At 38.7% G+C, this 18,352-nt stretch overlaps 1 protein-coding gene across 3 annotated transcripts in view; it reads right to left on the bottom strand.

Moving 5' to 3' along the window:
• Positions 1 to 1,822: 1,822 nt before the first annotated feature.
• Ctsc (cathepsin C) overlaps positions 1,823 to 18,352 on the bottom strand; it is a 65,437-nt gene continuing 48,907 nt past the window's right edge. For all 3 annotated transcript variants that reach the window (XM_070034812.1, XM_070034813.1, XM_070034814.1), the window contains exons 5-7: positions 17,973 to 18,088; positions 13,730 to 13,861; positions 1,823 to 2,891 (exon numbers count right to left, since the gene is read on the bottom strand). In XM_070034812.1, coding sequence (XP_069890913.1) covers positions 2,389 to 2,891; positions 13,730 to 13,861; positions 17,973 to 18,088 — 751 coding nt within the window. In that variant the 3' untranslated portion in view covers positions 1,823 to 2,388. The remainder of the gene's footprint in view (positions 2,892 to 13,729; positions 13,862 to 17,972; positions 18,089 to 18,352) is intronic.

Below are 18,352 nucleotides of genomic sequence, written 5' to 3'. Positions count from 1 at the left end.
GTTTTTTTAAAAAAAGAACTGGTACTCAGACTATTAGGTTCACACCTATATTTAGCTTTCCAATAGTATCTAAAGTGTTGAATTCATGCCAATGATGAGCCATCATACAACCATGCAACCTTCCTGAGCTGTTGTAATACTTGTCAGCTGATTGCTGCCTATTAAGCTGACATAGTATACTTGTACATTTTAGTGAAAAGTGAATTCATGATTGATTTAATCTGTTTACACATTCCCAGACCAGTCAGAGTAGGTGTAATCTAGGACAGAAATTACATCCTGTTGGTAACAGGAACATAAACCTTTTATTAGAGACCCACAAGATGATAAGGGTCCTGGTTATTTGTCAAAGACCCTACTTCCTTGATACCACATAGTAGGTCAAAAGTACACAGAAGATGGATGTCAGGAGATACAAGAAACCACACTTTAAATATAGTGTCTCTGGGTATGGGAGTACATACCTATAATCCCACATTCAGGAGGCTGAGACAAGATGTAATGTTCAAGGTCACACTGGCTTACATAGTGAGATTCTGTCTCAAAAAAAAATAAGCAACAAGGTGCCAGGTGACTGGCTTTTGCCTTTAATCCTAGCTACTCAGGAGGCTGGATCTAAAAAATGTGGTTTGAAGCTGGCCTAGGCAGGAGTCTGTGAGACTCTTATCTCAAATAAGCCACCAAAAAGCCAGAGGTAGATCTGTTACTATAAGTGAAGAAGGGACAGCAACCAAGCCCTGAGTTCAAGCTCTAGTATCAGCACACATGTGCCCCTCCCTCCCTCCAAACACAGTAACAATAATAAACACAAATGTTCCACCAAACAAAAACTACACCATGTGCATACTTGTGGAGTATCTTCTATTCAAGAGTACTAATTTGTTTTGTTGAGTGGTAATGCAAAAACTATGTGAGGCTTAAGACATTCAAACAATGTCAAGCTGAAATTTCCAAGCGCTCATATCCCTGGTGAATAGATCTTGTTGTGACAGTGATTGGAGGGGCTCCAGCAGAACTGGATTTGGAGATCAAGTCTGTATCAATACTCAATCACTGGCTGGTTATATGCTATACAATGCTATTTGCACTTTCTCTAAACTGAGTATTTGTACAAAGAGGTCAGATTGTGTAAACTCCAGGGCCCCTTGAGCTCCAAGAGGCTTCTGGGTCTTCATCATGTTTTAGAGCACTCCTTGCCTAAAATTTCAGTAACCTTACTTGTGACAGATGCCAACTGTTTACTGAGCTGAGGTCTTCTACCACTGTGAAATACCCTTGAGAGATCCCAAGACCCACTCAAACCTGTATTGTTACTATTTCTCTCATTGTTACTACTCATCAGCAAAGGTCAAAAGGGTCAACCAATATTCTCAAATGCAGGGTTCACACCATAAGAAATAATTTACTAAGATTAAGATTTTTTCTTTTCTTTGTGCTGGGTGCTTTTAGCTCATGCCTATAATCCTAGAAGGCTGAGATATGAGGAACAAAATTTGAATCTAGCCTGAACAGGAAAGTCCCAGAGACTCTTACTGACCATCCAAAAGTCAGAAGGGAAGAGTGCCAGCCTTAGGACTATGTCCATGTCCTAACTTAAAAAAAAAAAGAATTCTATAGCCTTTGGCTTATTGAGTATCTACTTATGACTATGGGGTTCATTAAGCGTTATCTGAGTGTATACATTGCCATAAAGGTTAATACATTTCTGTTTACTAATTGAAATGTTCTCAAATGTTTTCTACCTTAAAGAAGCACACCTATAGTGCAAGACAGTGAATCAAAGTGCGAGACCCACTGGTAGAAATAATTTTAAGCACAGGCAGAAATTTTATGAGTATATCATGTGAACTTTCATGAACATCTCTAAAAAAGTTTAATAACAATTGACACATTTTTGTAATTTACATGATTTTAAAATGAGTTTTGTGCTTTGATATGTTCTACAAAAGCATAACATCAGTTTGAATTACAAATGATCAGTAAAATCCAACACTTAGCAGCTTACCCATCACTCATAAAAATGTTGTTTGAGTCAGTATGTGGAGAAACAAAGGCCAGTGGCTGATGGGAAAGACCACAAAAATCAGAGAAGTTTTAATATCAAAGACAAAGATCTTCACAATGGTCAATTAGCCACCTTCTGAAGTTGCTGTCACAGAAGTCTCGACCATGTGAAGTCCCCTCAGTGTTGTCTGGGTATCTGGGAGCTGTCCATGTTTCTGGGAGCTGTCTGGGTGTCTGGAACTGTCTGGATATCTGGGAGCTGTCCATGTGTCTAGGAGCTGTCTGGGTGTCTGGGAGCTGTTTGGGTGTCTGGGAGGTGCCTGGATGTCTGGAAGCTGTCTAGGTGGCTGGGGCATGACTGGAGCTGAGCACCAGGCTGCAGTGCTACAGCTTGGGGATGGGTGTGGCGGCCATGGCGATGCTCTCGATGGCACACTCGTCCCTTCCTCGGAGGATCCGGAAGTAGCCGTCCTCCCCCCAGGCCGAGCCCCAGCTGTTCTTTATGATCCAGTAGTCTAGCCCTGTTTCTGGCTCAGTGCCATAGCCCACCAGCAGCACAGCATGATTGGTGAGCTCGAAGGGGTTGAAGGGGTCGCGGAGGCCAGTGTGCTGGTAGACGCCGTGGTGGTAATGCAGGAAGTCATCGTAGACTTCGAAGGCTACTGCCACGGGCCCATGGTGGACCAGCTCCAGCTTCATCAGGGCCTCGTTGCATCCCCCGTAGAAGCCTCCCACATAGTGGTACTCAGAGGAGAAGTAGCGGAAGCAGTCCTCCTTCAGCTTGCAAGGGGAGTCTGTGCCTGTGTAGGGAAAGCAGGCCTCTTCCACCACTCCGAAATCCTGGGCATACTTCCCTGCAATGAGGTAGGGGAACCCTCCTTCACAGCCTGAGGAGGAACAGCATGCAAGGTTACTTACTGCCCAGGTATCAGATAAGGGCACTGCAGAAACTGTGCTATGCCTTACTTTTGCCTCTCTATTCCATCATTCATTCATTCACTTATTTTTACTGACATCAGATATCACTTATCATAGCAATTACTAATAGAAATTTTGCATTTCCAAAATGAAATTTCACTATGTTCAATTTTTTTAAATTATCAACGCTCATGTTAATGTCGCTTATTAACATAAAGTAGAGCACAAGGCTTCTCAATATATATTTTACTACATACATAGAAGATGGTGACATTAGTAACCAGGTCCCTTCTGGGAACCCTGAGGGTTGAGAAAATCAAGCTTGGCACACCTAAAACTAATGTAGGTCACACCTTCACATGGTCAGATTGGCAAGAATTACCTGTTCTATAGTTTACCTACAAGTCACCAATTCACATCAAGCAGAGTGAGTGCAAAATATTTATAATTCAGGTAAAATCCCATTATAAAAATTACTTTTGTGTCTTCAAGTTAATTATAATGGATTATATAGAATTAATACTTTGTGGCCTTGTCAAGTTCTCCTTATCTATGACACAAGACTGCCAGCTGTTTGTTATGTTAGAAAACACAGAGATAGCCCTGGCAGAGAATGTGCAGAACCATAGTGTCAAACCTGTCGGCTGCTGAGACTACTGCAAAATGAACATCTTTTTTAAAAATCTTAAATGTAATAGCTCTTCCTACAGTGGCTTAAAAAAATGACAGCAAAAGCGAGTCTAGAGGAAGATAGAAAAGAAGAAGCTGGGGCTAAATAAGCTCTCAAATAGAAACCAGTTTTAGTGTTCCAGTGAAAAATCCAAGGCTAGAGAGTCACACCCAGTGTGCCATCATAGTACAGAGAGTTTGGTCAGAGAGGAAAAATTCAGGCAGCTTGATTAAGGAGACAGATTCAAGCACTCGCTGGTGCTGCCAGTGGCTGCAGCAGCAGCCACCATATCAACAGACAGAGCCTAGGACAAAGGTGCCAGAGGCAGTGTGCAAGAGGATTCTACTCACCACTAGCAAGAACTGACAAGGAGTGGAAATCTTCATCCTGATGACCACAGACAGTAGTAGACCATGAATGGCCCAGAAACCAAGAGAAAGGCATGAGTTCCACACAGATATCCTCACTCCTTTTCACAGAGCAGTGGTAGGAAGGTAGCCCCTCCCCCACCACTGGAGAAGAACTCCAACTTTGATACTGACAAAGATTGGGCCAGAGCAGCTAGCCCATAATTCAGGCCTTGGAAGAAGACAATAGGAGCCATTCAACACGTCAAAGGAAGCTGACCTGCAAGGCTCAGCTCCACCCCAGGGGAAAGTTGCCCTGCCCAGGCAGAGGCTGTTCCATCAGTGGAGAAGTGACTTTCTTCATTGAGTAAACAGAGCCAGAAGCTGTCCCACCCCCCTGTAGCACAGGCAGCAGACCCAGCTGAAGGAGGGTAAAAGAAAAACAACTGGAAACTCAGTGAACTTAATCCTGAGAATGCTCCCGGCTGGGCTGTGTGAGTGTCTCAGGAACTAGCCACTCAGGGAAAAGCTACTGATTGCTGACAGGCCTCAACCCTACCCACAACCTAGCCCCATCACAGCAACTCTAAGCTAGAGGAAACAGCCATTTCCCTCTTTTGTGATACTCTAAACAGATCTCCCTCCTACTGAACTAGCCTCTGAAGAAGGTCATAAAGTCCCTGGTAAGGCAGAGCTTCCATTTGCCTGCTAAAAAAAAAATGATTTAAGAAACCAAACAAGCTTCAGGCAAACCAGACACCACAAGCACAAACCAGAGACTCCATCAAGAGACTGGTTATGGCACAGGGAGACACAAGGTCCCTCTTCTGCAAAAAAAATCACAGAACCCTGTTTTCTTCCTAAATTTTTTTTTTTTTTTGGATCCGGTCGTGGGGCCTGAACTCTGGGCCTGGGTGTTGTCCCTCAGCTCTTCAGCTCAAGGCTAAAGCTCTACCACTTGAGCCACATGCCACTTCCAGCTTTTTTCTTTTTGCTTATGTGGTGCTGAGGAATTGAACTCAGGGCCTCACGCATGCAAGGCAAGCACTCTGCCACTGAGCCACCTTCCCAGCCCTCTTCCTAATTTTTTAAAATCTTAAAAAATTGTTTTCCATTTTTTCATCATTTTTATTTTAGGGTTTTTTTTCAATTCTTTTTCCCTTTTGGTCCTTTCTGGTTGTTTTTTTTTTTTTGCTATATTTAATTGCTGTTCTGTTCACCCCCAGATATAAACCCATATTCAATTACTAGACCTTATCTTTCATTGTGTGCTACTTACTTCACATATCAATTACTCAATTCACAAATGCTAAGCCTTACTCCCTTAATTATAGTGTTATTTCTTTATACTTCTACAATTTTTAAGTGTTTCATTTAAAATTTTTTTTTATCATTTTTCCTTTTTTTCTTTATCTCTCTTCTTCTATCCTTTTCCTCTCTCTGAATTTAGGTATTTGTTATATTCCCTCTCTCCCTTTCCCTCCTCACATTCCTCTAATCTTATTTCTCCTCACAATTCTCCCTAAATGAATTAATTTCTGGTCTGCTGACTCCTTTGATTTTCTTAGTCCACTGATCCCTAGTTGTTTGTTGTTGAACTAGCTTGTATTTGTTAAAATAGATTGTACATGTACTTAGAGCTCTGGTTGATGTTTGCCTTAAAACAATGTTCTAGCACATAATTGGTTTTGCTTTCATACCCAAATGGGTAGAACAAGCTGGAGAAACACAAGAAAAATGGCAAGTCCAGGTATCTCAACTCCCACTCATGATATTCACACATCAGAACAGTTAATGAATAATGCAGAGAATTACCAAAATGCTCTACAAACACTACTAGTTACTAAACATGGTGAATGAAAAGACTGAAAGCTGCAAAGGACTCTGTGTGAGTGTGATAGGGAATTGCATGAGTGTGATAAGGCAAACCAAAGATTAATACAGGAATTTCACAAGCGTGAGGAGGCTAATCAAAGATTAATAGAGGGGGGCTGGGAAGGTGGCTCAGTGGTAGAGCGATTGCCTTGCAAGCCTGAGGCCCTGGGTTCGATTCCTCAGCACCATATAAGCAAAAAGAAAAAAAAGCCGGAAGTGGTGCTGTGGCTCAAGTGGTAGAGCGCTAGCCTTGAGCTGAAGAGCTGAGGGACAGCGCCCAGGCCCAGAGTTCAGGCCCCACAACCGGACCCAAAAAAAAAAAAAAAAAAAAAAGATTAATAGAGGAACTGTGTGAGGAGCGGGATGAGAATAGAGGCATTCATGGAATCTACAAACAGAAAGTTGGAGGAATCCATGAAATCCACAAGGGAATGCTGAATAAAGCCCACCAGAAGGAAAAGTGTCCAATGAAACTATAACTAATCAACTAAGGGATTTGAGAATGAAAATGAAAACCAAATTAAGGAGGTAAATAAGTCCATACAAGATCTAAAACTAAGCTCTAACAAAATTTGAAGCCTTCAAATTAGAAGGAAAGGAAATAAAAAACAAAGTAGAAAGTCTTGACAGGTTAGACTATTCAGAAGATCAAACCTCTGGGATTTAAGACAGCCTAGATATTACAGAGAAAGAACAGAAAAGTATTCAAGACAAATCCAAGAAATATAATAGATCTGTTCAACATTTAGAAAACACCATCAGATGGCCCAATTTAAGGCTAGTAGGTGTAGAGGAGTCCTAGTGAAAGAAGTAGAAGGTCTAGGAAATTTATTTAACAGGATCCTAGCAGAGAACTTCCCAAACATGCAAAGAGATTGAGATACAAGAAGCCATTCAGATACAAGAAGTCTTTAAAACCCCAAAAAGACTAGACCAGAACTGGACATCCCTTCATCGTGTTCTAATCCACACAGGATCAATAGAGACCAAGGAAAGGATCCTTAAAGCTGTCTGGGAGAAAAGATCAATCCCCTATAAAGGGAAACCAATCAGAGTAACTTCAGACTTCTCAGCAGAGACTACGAGAGCAAGAAGAGCCTGGAATGATGTATGCCACACCCTAAAGACAAAGAAATATCAACCAAGAATACTGTACCCACCTAAACTCTCCTTCATAATGGAAGGACAAATATAAACCTTCCACAGTAAAGAAAAATTGAAACAGTGTATCTCCACCAAACCAGCCATACAAAAGATATTTGATGTCTTACACATAGAACACCACCAAGAACACCATAAAGGCCAAGAAACATCCCCCAAAGAGAGAATCCAAAAATCATAGGAAGAACCCAGTTGGCACAGCCCCCAAGAAAGGGATAACATGGAAGGAACTGCCAAACACCTCTCAATCCTAACTCTCAATATTATGGATTTGACTCTCCAATTAAGCAACATAGATTGTCTAGTTGGATTAAAAAGCAAGATCCTTCTATCTGCTGCCTTGAGGAGTCACACTTTGCCCACAAAAACAAACATATTCTGAAAGTGAAAGGCTGGAATAAAATCTACCAAGCAAATGGCCCCCAAAAATAGCCAGGAGTTGCAATCCTAATATAAAATAAACTTCAAATTAAAATTAGTGAGAAGAGATTTTAAAAAAAGGTCATTACATACAAATTAAGGGATCTTTCCTTACAGAGGATATTACAATTTTAAATATCTATTCACCAAATAACGAAGCACCCAAATTTATCCAGGAAATAATACTTTCCCTAAAATGTCACATAGATCCAAAGACATTAATTGTTGGGGACTTTAACACACCACTATCTCTGCTGGATAAATCAACCTGACCAAAAAAAAAAAAATCAACCAAGGAATGTCAGATCTAAACAATTGCATAGATCAACTAGACTTAAAAGACATCAACTGATGGGCTGGGAAGGTGGCTCAGTGGTAGAGCTCTTGCCTTGCATGCCTGAGGCCCTGGGTTCAATTCCTCAGCACCACATAAAAAAAAAGAAAAAAGCCGGAAGTGGTGCTGTGGCTCAAGTGGTAGAGCACTAGCCTTGAGCTGAAGAGCTGAGGGACAGCGCCCAGGCCCAGAGTTCAGGCCCCATGACCGGACCCAAAAAAAAAAAAAAAAAAAAGACATCAACTGAATATTTCAATCAGAATACATGTTCTCAGCAGCACATGGAACATTCTCGAAAATAGACCACATTTTAGGTCACAAAGCAAATTTGTCCAGATTCAGAAAGACTGAAGTTATGCCCTGCATTCTCCTCAGACTACAAGGGAACAAAATTAGAATTCAACACCAAAAGCCACCAAAGAAAATTCTGTACCTCATTGAGGCTGAACAACAAATTGTTGAACCAGCAGTGGGTCATGGAAGAGATTAGAAAGGAAATTCAAATGTTCATGATATTTAACAAAACACAACACACAAATTACCAACTCCTCAAATTACCAACTGCAAAAGCAGTACACAGAGGCAAGTTTATAGCTTAGATGTTTATAGATGTTGATGTAGGAACCTACATCAACAAATTGGAGAGATGTGAAACCAAGAATTTAACGAGGCACCTGAAGCTCCTTGTAACAGAGCAACAAGCTAAATTCCAATCCAAGATATGGAAACAAATAATTAAATCAGAATTAAATGTATTAGAGTCCAAAAAAAACATAGAATCAACAAAACAAAGAGTTTTTTGAAAAAATTAGCAAACTTGACAGACCCTTAGCAAATCTTATCAGAAAAAGAAGAGAACACACCCAAATAAACAAATTCAGAAGTGAGAATGAAAACATCACCACAGAAACAACCAAGATTCAGAACATTTTAAGGGAATACTTCTCAAACCTTTATGGTAATAAGTTTGAGAATCTGGAAGAAATGGATGAATTTCTAGAAAATATTGACATGCCCAAACTAAACCAAAATTATTTAAACCAACTTAACCTATATCAAGCATTGAAATAGAAACAGCAATAAGAGACCTCCCACCCAAGAAAAGCCCAAGGCAGGATGGATTTACAGCAGAATTCTACAATACTCCTCTCCAACTCTTCAATGAAATTGAAAGCGAAAGTTCACTATAAAACTCTTTCTATGAAGCCATCGTAACTCTCATCCCAAATTCAGGCAGGGACTCATCCAAGAAAGAGAACTATAGATCCATTTCTTTGATGAACATCAATGCAAAACTTCTCAAGAAAATTTTGGCCAATTGACCTCAACAACTCATCAAAGAAATCATACGCCATTATCAAACAGGATTCATTTCAGGGATGCAAAGCTGGTTCAATAGATGCAAACCAGTCAATATAATTAATCACATCAACAAGAATATGGATAAGAACCACATGATTAATTCAACAGATGCAGGAAAAGCATTTCACAAGGTCCAACATCCCTTTAAGATGAAAGCTCTGGAAAAACTAGGAAGTCCATGGAACATTTCTCAATATAATAAAGGCTGTGTATGACAAACCTACACCCAGGATTACACTTAATGCTGAAAAGCTAAAGCCATTTCCTCTAAACTCAGGAACGAGACAAGGATGTCCACTCTCTCCAGTTCTCTTCAATTTAGTAATAGAATGCCTAGCTAGAGCAATAAGACAAGATACAAACATAAAGGGGATCTAAATATGAAAAGATGGAGTAAAACTCTCCCTCTTTGCAGATGACATTATCTTGTATTTCAAGAACACCATGGACTCCACTCCCAAGTTACCTGAGCTGATCAGAAAGTTTGGCAAAGTAGCAGAGTATAAAATTAACCCTCAAAAATCAATAGCTTTTCTGAATGCCAATACTGAGAAGATCACAGCTGAAATCAGGAAAGCAATTCCTTTTGTAATAGCCCCACAAAAAATAAAATACCTAAGAGTTAACTTAAATAAAGAAGTGAAGGACCTCTATGATGAAAACTTTAAAAACCTGAAAAGAGAAATTAATGCAGAACTAAGGAAGTGGAAAAACCTCCCATGCTCCTGGATTGGGAAGAATAACATCGTGAAAATGGCAATACTGCCAAAGGCTATCTACAAATTCAATGTGATACCTATCAATATCCCAACCTCATTCTTCAACAGTGAAATAGAAGCAGCAATCCAAAAATTCATATGGAACAATAAAAGACCCTGAATAGCAAAAACAAGCCTTAAGAGAAAGAACAGTGCTGGAGGAATATCAATACCAAATTTCAAACTACTACAAAGCCATAGTAATCAAAACAGCTTGATACTGGCACAAGAACAAACCTGAGGACCATGGAATAGAACTGAAGACCCAGAAAGGAACCCACAGACCTATAGCTACCTAACCTTCGATAAGGAAGCTTAAAGAAAAGAATGAAAGAAAGACAGCCTCTTCAGTAAATGGTGCTGGCAAAATTGGTTAAACAACTGTAGAAAACTAAAGCTAGATCCTTCTATATCACCCTGCACTTGAATCAACTCCAAATAGATCAAAGACCTCAAAATAAAAGCAGACACATTACAGGAAGGAATAGGAGAAGCTCTAGGGCTCCTTGGCACAGGCTGAAATTTTCTTAATAAAGACCCAGAAATACAAAAAAATCAAAGAAAGGTTGGACAAATGGGATTGCATGAAACTGCAGAGCTTCTGCATGGCAAAGGACACAGCTAGCAAGATCAATAGAAAGCCCACGGATGGGTTGAAGATTTGGGCCTCATATCTAAAATATATTTAGAACCCCAAAAATTAAATCCCTCAACAACAAACCCTTAAAGTGACAACTGTCCAATTCATAAGTGGACTAAAGACTTAAAGAGACTTCTCTGAAGAAGAAATAAGAATGGCCAAAAGACACATGAAGAAATGCTCAACTTCTCTAGCCATAAAAGAAACGCAAATCAAAACAACATTGAGATCCACCTCACCAATTTAGAATGGCTATAATCAAGAACTCTACTAACAACAGACGCTGGAGGGGATATGGCCAAAAGGAAACCCTACTGCATTGTTGGTAAGAGTATAAACTTGTTCAACCACTCTGGAAAGCAGTATGGAGGTTCCTCAAAAGACTCCACATAGTGCTCCCCTATGACCCAGCAATCCCACTGTTGGACATTTACCCAAACGATCACAAACAAGGCCATACTAAAGCTACCAGCACAATTATGTTTATCACAGCATTATTCACTATAGCTAAGAATGGAACCAACCCAGATGCCCCTCAGTAGATGAATGGATCAAGAAAATGTGATATTCATAATGGAATTCTATGCCTCCATCAGAAAGAATGACATCACTTCATTTGGTAGGAAATGGAAAGACCTGGAAAAAATTATTTTAAGTGAATCCAGGCCCAAAGAAACATAGATCCATGGTTTCACTTATCTGCAATAACTAGTATATGTCCAGGACAAGCAGAAAAGGCCAAAAGCTATGCACATATGACCATATAAGATGATGGTAAGCCAAATGAACCCCAAGATAGGTACACAAGAGGTTTTATCTTTCTTACTGGTGTTTTTAATGTACTGTGTGATATTTTTGGTTCTTTTGCATGTTTTCCCCCATGGTATAACCCCTATTTTCACTGTATTGATTCTGGTACCCTGCATCTTGTATATACATTTTTCTATTTAGGGGAGGGGAAGGGAAATAACAAAATGCTGAAATAAGGATATAGGTTAACCCACTGTAACAATGATATGTACAAGACACTATTTTGAAAATGAACTTTACAGCTTTGGGAGTGGGGTGGAAGAAGTTTGAGAGGTGGAGAAGGAAGGGATAGTAGGGGGAAAACAAAGGAGGAGGTAACAATGTTGGATAGGAAGTGTACTCAGTACCTTACTCATGTAACTATAACCCCTTTGTACAGTATCTTTACAATAAAAATATTTTAAAAAATTTAAAAAACCTACAGCAAAAGTTTTTTTTGAGTCATTAATTTATTTTTTATGCCACCACAGTGGCTTCAACTCAGGGCTTTGCTCTCTTCCTTAGCTTTTTCATCTCAAGGCTGGTGCTCTCCTACTTGAGACATACCTCTGCTTCTGGCATTTTTCTGGTTATCTGGAGATAAAAGTCTCAGATTTATCTGTCCAGATTCACTTTGAAAACACGATCCTTCGATCTCAGCCTCCTGAGTAGCTAGCATTACAGGAGTGAACCACCAGCACCTAGTCATCTGTTTCCATTATTTTTTATATGCCAGTCCTGGAATTATTCTTACTTTAACTGTCACTTTACTCTCTTATCTGTTTGTTCCCTAGCTAACTATCCTCTACTATCATCTTGTCTGACATATTTACTTAGCACCTAATACAAAGATAAACTATGGCACAGTTGTTAAGCCAGGATCTTTGAAGCCTTAGAAGGTTTAAATCAAAAGCTGTGTGAGGTCTGGGTGCTGAAATCCTAGCTATTTAGGAGGCTTACAATGGAAAAATCACAGTATGATGACAGCCTAGGCAGAATACCAATGGGCACAGTGATGCTGTCATTCCTAGCTATCTAGAAGGCTATAATTAGGAGGATCACAATTCTTGGCTAGCCCAGGTGGAAAAGTCTATGAGATTCACTTTTGTGAAGGGAAGCTGGACACAGTGGGGCACACTTGTCATCCCAGTGATGGAAGGACTAATCTAGGGTAGTTGTGGCTCTGATGAGCACTCTAATGGTAAGTGAGTCCCATCTCAAAAACAACCAGAAAAAAAACAGTAATCAAGTAATCGATTGAGCACTGGCATAACAAATGAGATGCTTTAGTTCAAACCACAAAAATTCAAAAATCAGACAAACAAAGCAGTGTTAAGAATTTAACTTATCTAGCTGGGCACTGGTGACTCATGCCTGTAATCCTAGCTACTCAGGAGGCTGAGATTTGAGGATCACAGTTCAAAGCCAGCCCAGGCAATAAAGTCTGTGAGACTCTTATCTCCAATAAACCACTCAGAAAACTGGAAGTGGTGCTGTGGCTCAAGTGGTAGAGCGCTGTCCTTGAGCTGAAGAGCTGAGGGATAGCACCCAGGCCCAGAGTTCAGACCCCATGACTGAGACACAGACACAGACACACACAAACACACATAGACACAGACACAGACACAAATTTTTTAAAAAAAGAGAATTTAACTTATCTGTATCTCTCTTATTTGTTAAGTGTGTCTGGTCAACTACATTCCTCAGGGGTTAAATTAATTATGTAATACAAAAGCACAAAATCAATATTGTCACTGTCAAAGAGCCAGAGAAAACCCTGGCTGTTTCTCAGGCAAGTTTTCCATGTCAATTTTATGCCAAAATGTACTCCCTTCTTCTCCTACAGTCCTCAGGCTCTGAGATATTTCTGTAACCCAATACCTATTCATCACTATGCTTCTGCTTATAATCATTTTAACTCTCCAGTAACAAAACAGTTGTAGCTCTGTTTGAATTCTGTGATTTGCCTGACTGAATCTGTTGTAGTTGGGCTTCCAACATATATGACACAGGGCCTGTTCTGAGTGCCAAATGCTAAAACTCTCTCAGAAACAAAACAGAATTAGTACAGTTTAACAGGAGTTAAGTTTTGGAATGAGACCATAGTTGGAACTGAAATATCAATGAATAGAAAAGCCATGTGACCTTCATAATATTATCCCATTTCTTTGTGCTTGTGTCCTCCTGTGAGTAGCAATGGTTACTCTTTCTCAGTATTGGGCACACTGTTAGGTAAAGTGTGTAAATGATAGTGTTCAGTGCATAGGGAACTATCCACTCTGCTGGTGGATGGAGGAAATGCCACAAGAGTCACCCATTAATGAGTAGGGGGGGCCGCATGTCATGAGGTTTTCTGACTACAGATGTTCTGCTTCTACTATGCCATCTTTGTGCCTTTGCCAACAACAGCTAAGATTATTCACAGTAGATAAAGCCTGAAATAACACTTACCTTGAGCATACTGGCTACAAGATACAACCTCCTGGGGACTCAAGACTGGAGTCTGAGAATTATTGGTTAATATACGAATTCTTGCTTCAAGCATACCCATGGAGGCAAAAGAGTAGCAGCTTCCACAAGATCCTGTACATAAAAAAGAATAAATATATCCATATCTATATATTATATAATCCAACAGGCATGTGATATGTCATGAATAATGCAAAACCTGGTTGAATGTGATACATTATTATTGTAGTGTCTAACACATCTGAATTGTTGTTTCTAAAGATACCGCATCTGAAATTCTGTTGAACTATTCATCTCTACAATATTCTAAGCCATCAGAACAAAAGAAAACTATACACTGCATTCTAATTACTTCTAATGGAGTCATCCCTCCTAGCCTCCAAATTCACATTTAAAGCCCAACCGCCAAAATGGAGGCATGAGCTGGTGTGAATGGCTTTTGGGAGTTAACAAAACATAAGGGTAGAGTCACCATGAATGCGATTAGTGCACTTATTTAAAAAACTCCAGAGCTGGGAAGGTGGTTGGTAGAGTACTTGCCTCTCAGCACTACATAAGCAGAAAAAGCCAGAAGTGGTGCTATAGCTCAAGTGATAGAGTGCTAGCCTTGAACTAAAGAGCTGAGGGACAGCGCCCAGGCCCAGAGTTCAGGTACCATGATTGAAAAAAAAAAAAAAAAAGACTCCAAATCAGTATCCTATCTATTCTACTGTGTGGGGTTATAGTAAAAAGAACCAGTCTGAGAACTAAGAGGGGCATGACCAGAAAATGAACCTGGTGCCGTCTTGATCTTGGACTTTCTAACCAATGTATTTGGAGCAATGACAAATAAATTCCTGTCACTTATGAGTTCCCCAGGGTGTTACATTTTGATACAGCAGCAGCCTAAGCAGAATAAGACAAGAAGTATCTTCCAAAGCACAGTCGGTGCATCTACCCTGTTGAACTTAACCTGAGTAGAGGAGACAAAACACAATAATGCCCAGGAAAGAGGAATGACTGAGTATAACAAATAAATATGGTATTTAAGGTAGGTAACAGGAAGATGTGAGTCAGAGGAAGATGATAACAGCTAAATGAAAAAGGGAGAAGAGAAAAGAGAACCACCTTAATTCCTGAATGCTCTTCCAAGGACCAAAGACATTTCCTTAAGAAGCATCTTTTAGGAGTGCAGTTGCCATTTGAAGAAAAGAAAAAAATATGTTGTATTATAGTTTATATGAACTATTTTATTCTTCCATGTTTTTCTCTAAATTGTGTGGGTAAAAATATTTTTTAAAAAAATCAGAAAACACTAAGAGATATGTAACAAAACTAGAATTTCCTTGCTACAGTTTTAGAAGGAAATACACATTATCTCTATTATCAGACACCCTCTTTCATCATGCTGAGATACACATTTTTCAAAGCCAAGATAAATTCACAATTACTATGCCACTCAATTTATTAATACATTATTTTATAAACTATTGGAATGGTAAGCACAACCTTATTACAAGTATAAAATAAGATTCATGAACAGTCAAATTATATAATTTAAGTAACTCGTGCATAAAGTTAAGTCTCTTTAGTAAATCTGAAGTTGATAATTTAGTAACTATCTTCTTGACAGAGAAAGTGCTCCAAAGTTTTGTAATTTCAAAATATTACCGGGGTGTTTTTCCTTTTCTATCAGCAAAGAAAAGCTAGGACACTGGTCAATATCTAATACTCTAAACACTGTTCACAGTATTATCATCAGTGTCCTCAAAGTAAGTCACACATTTTCTTTATCCTGGTACCTGGAACAGTACAGAGACTTAATGAAGGTTGGTAGGAAGAATGAGCCAAGGATGAACACGTAGATACATTATTTATACTCAGAACATAAAACAACTTCCAAGGAAACAATCTTTACTAACTTAGCTACAGGAGAATGTAGAACCTAAGGACCTAGTACGATCCTACTTTAAAACAAAACGAAAAAATAAGAAGTGAATCTGGTCTATCTAGAGTTCTATAATCAAATTTCCACAATCTCAAAAAGATAACATAAAGAACACATTTCTGGAATAAAATCAGGATTCTCTTCTTCCCTGTTCTCTGGTTCTGCCATTCATTAGTTGTGTGACTGCTGGCATTTTCATTTTAGTTTGTAAGATGGACTGGGTGGAGACAACATTTTAAGATCCTTGCCTTTCTGTCCTAATAAATATCATTTAAAACTAGACTTTAAGCAACAAGAAAAGACTATATTTCCTAATTAATGTGACCCCAGAGAGACATTCTTCCTTTCTCTTGAAGAGAATAAGTAAAAGACCTCATAGCAAGAGAATAAGAAAGTCTATTTTACTCAGTTTCATAGTTTCTCTTCTTTCTCAAAGTAAATCTAGCAGAAAGGCTTATTCATAAAAGCTGGGATTTTTGTTTTGTTTGTTTTTCTATGCAAGTCTGGGGGCTTTAACAACTCAGAGCCTGGGCTCTGAGTCTGAACTTTTGTGCTCAAAGCTAACATCTGAACCATAGTTCAACATCAGCTTTTTGGTGATTAAACAGAGATAAGAGTCCCACAGACTTTCCTCTTCTTATTGGATTCAAACCAAGATTCTTGCTGTTCTTACATGCAAACGTACAACCTCATTTGTCTTCCCAATATTTTTTTCCTCTTAAAACTCAATTTTCTGTCTGAACACAGAAAAGTGGTAAAATCACATAAGAGTTGTAATTCTGGAGATCTTGGTTCTATAAGACCACTGGTGCTAACTTTTAAAGTTAGCAGAAATTTCCAAGTTTCTTTCTAATCTATAGTAGAGACACACACACACACACACACACACACACACACACACACACACACACACAAACACATAGTAGTAAGAGGAAAAAAAACACTTAATCAGAGCTTTCTGCTTTGAAATTGCCATTTATCTATACAAATTGAATTTATAGCTTTCAAAGAATACAGAGTATTGGAGACAAGAATAGCCAATGTCCAAGAATTAGGCTTTTGAAACACTAATTTCTTTCCCCAAAATTATTACCACATATCAACTGTCAGTCATTTTGGGGGAGAAGAGAGCAGAAATAAACCTTACATTCCTTGCCCCAAGGAATTTCAAAGTACTTCATGAAAGCTGACTTAGTACCTACCATCAGATATCTCTTTTTTGGGGGGGAGGTGGGGGTCATGAAGCTTGAACTCTGGGCCTGGGCACTGTCCCTGAGCTCTTCAGCTGAAGGTGAGTGCTCTATTACTTGAGCCACAGCGCCACTTCCTCAGATATCTTATATAAAGTAGATTAAAAGGTCCTTATACTGCTTTAGGAATTTACTAGAATAAAAATCTAATGATTTGAGTTCCAGAGTATAACGGCAGGTTAAAAGCTTCTTCAGTATGACTCTGGGAATAGAAGATCCATAAGACTGAAGTTCAAGGGAGAATCTTCTAGACTTTGTCCCCTGCACAAAACAGCAAGCAGAGGAAGCTCAGAGCCCTCTGTTCAAACCCTAGTATTGCAGATAGATAGATAGATAGATAGATAGATAGATAGATAGATGGATAGATAGATAGATAGATAGATAGCACCATAGAATGAATTTAATAGCCATCTACCAAAACTTCCATCCAAGAGCTACAGAATACATATTCCTAGTGGACTGTGGCTATTTCTCAAAAAAAAAAAAAACATACTAAAGCAAGTTGCAAAAAAAAGTAAAATAATTTCTATGTTATATGGTTTTTAGAATATGAAAATTCAGTAGAAAAAGAGATTATAGAAACTACATAATTGAATAATAATATGGTTTTAAATTATCAATGTACATCATTAAAGAGATTATATCTGAAATTTAAAATTTCCTAGATACAAATGAAAACATAAATTATCAGAATCTTTGGGATACAACTAAGGCAGTTCTAAGAAAAAAATCAAGAAAAAAGTAGAGGAAATAAATTTGACTTATCATTTGGCTATTTTTAGCTACTTGGAACGCTTATTGAGAAGAACACTGAAGCAATGCTTCCCACTAGAAAATCCATCCTGAATGCAAACAGGAGTAAGAACCCAGAGGCCACATACTTTTCATTTCTTTCTTTTCTGTACATCTTTCCTAAAGTAGATCTATCTTGTATCTATACCCTTTAAACCATTCCAGAGTCTTGAATGTGTAACAAATATGTAAATAGCTCTGAGTATGTTAATAAAAATTTGTGACTTTTTTTTCCCCTTTTCCTTTTTTTCTTTACCTTGGTTTCGAACAGGGCTAACAAAATTGACACCATGAACATTTCTCCAGTCCCAAGATTCAGGCAAATGTGAAACCTTCTCTTGTATTTCAGCAGTCAATGGTGCAGGTTTGGGCCTAGGATGGAAACATATATGTAACATCAACATGTAGTCTATCCTTTGAGGATTGTTTTCTAACCCCTCCTTTTCCTGAATTAAATAACAAATCTAACTAGGATCTAGATTCATACCAAAGAGCACTTACATTTCAAGGTGTCATTATACAATGTATCAAATTTGATTGTGTGAACTCTTCCTATCATCAAATAATCTACATGATTCTTTAATACACTAAATAGTAAACACACTACAATTGGTTATATATTCAATCTTTTATTTT

Source organism: Dipodomys merriami, unplaced genomic scaffold (genome assembly GCF_024711535.1).
Source record: "Dipodomys merriami isolate MVZ:Mamm:240054 unplaced genomic scaffold, mDipMer1.0.p SCAF_25, whole genome shotgun sequence".
NCBI lineage: Eukaryota > Metazoa > Chordata > Mammalia > Rodentia > Heteromyidae > Dipodomys > Dipodomys merriami.
This window is presented reverse-complemented; position numbering and strand designations above follow the sequence as displayed.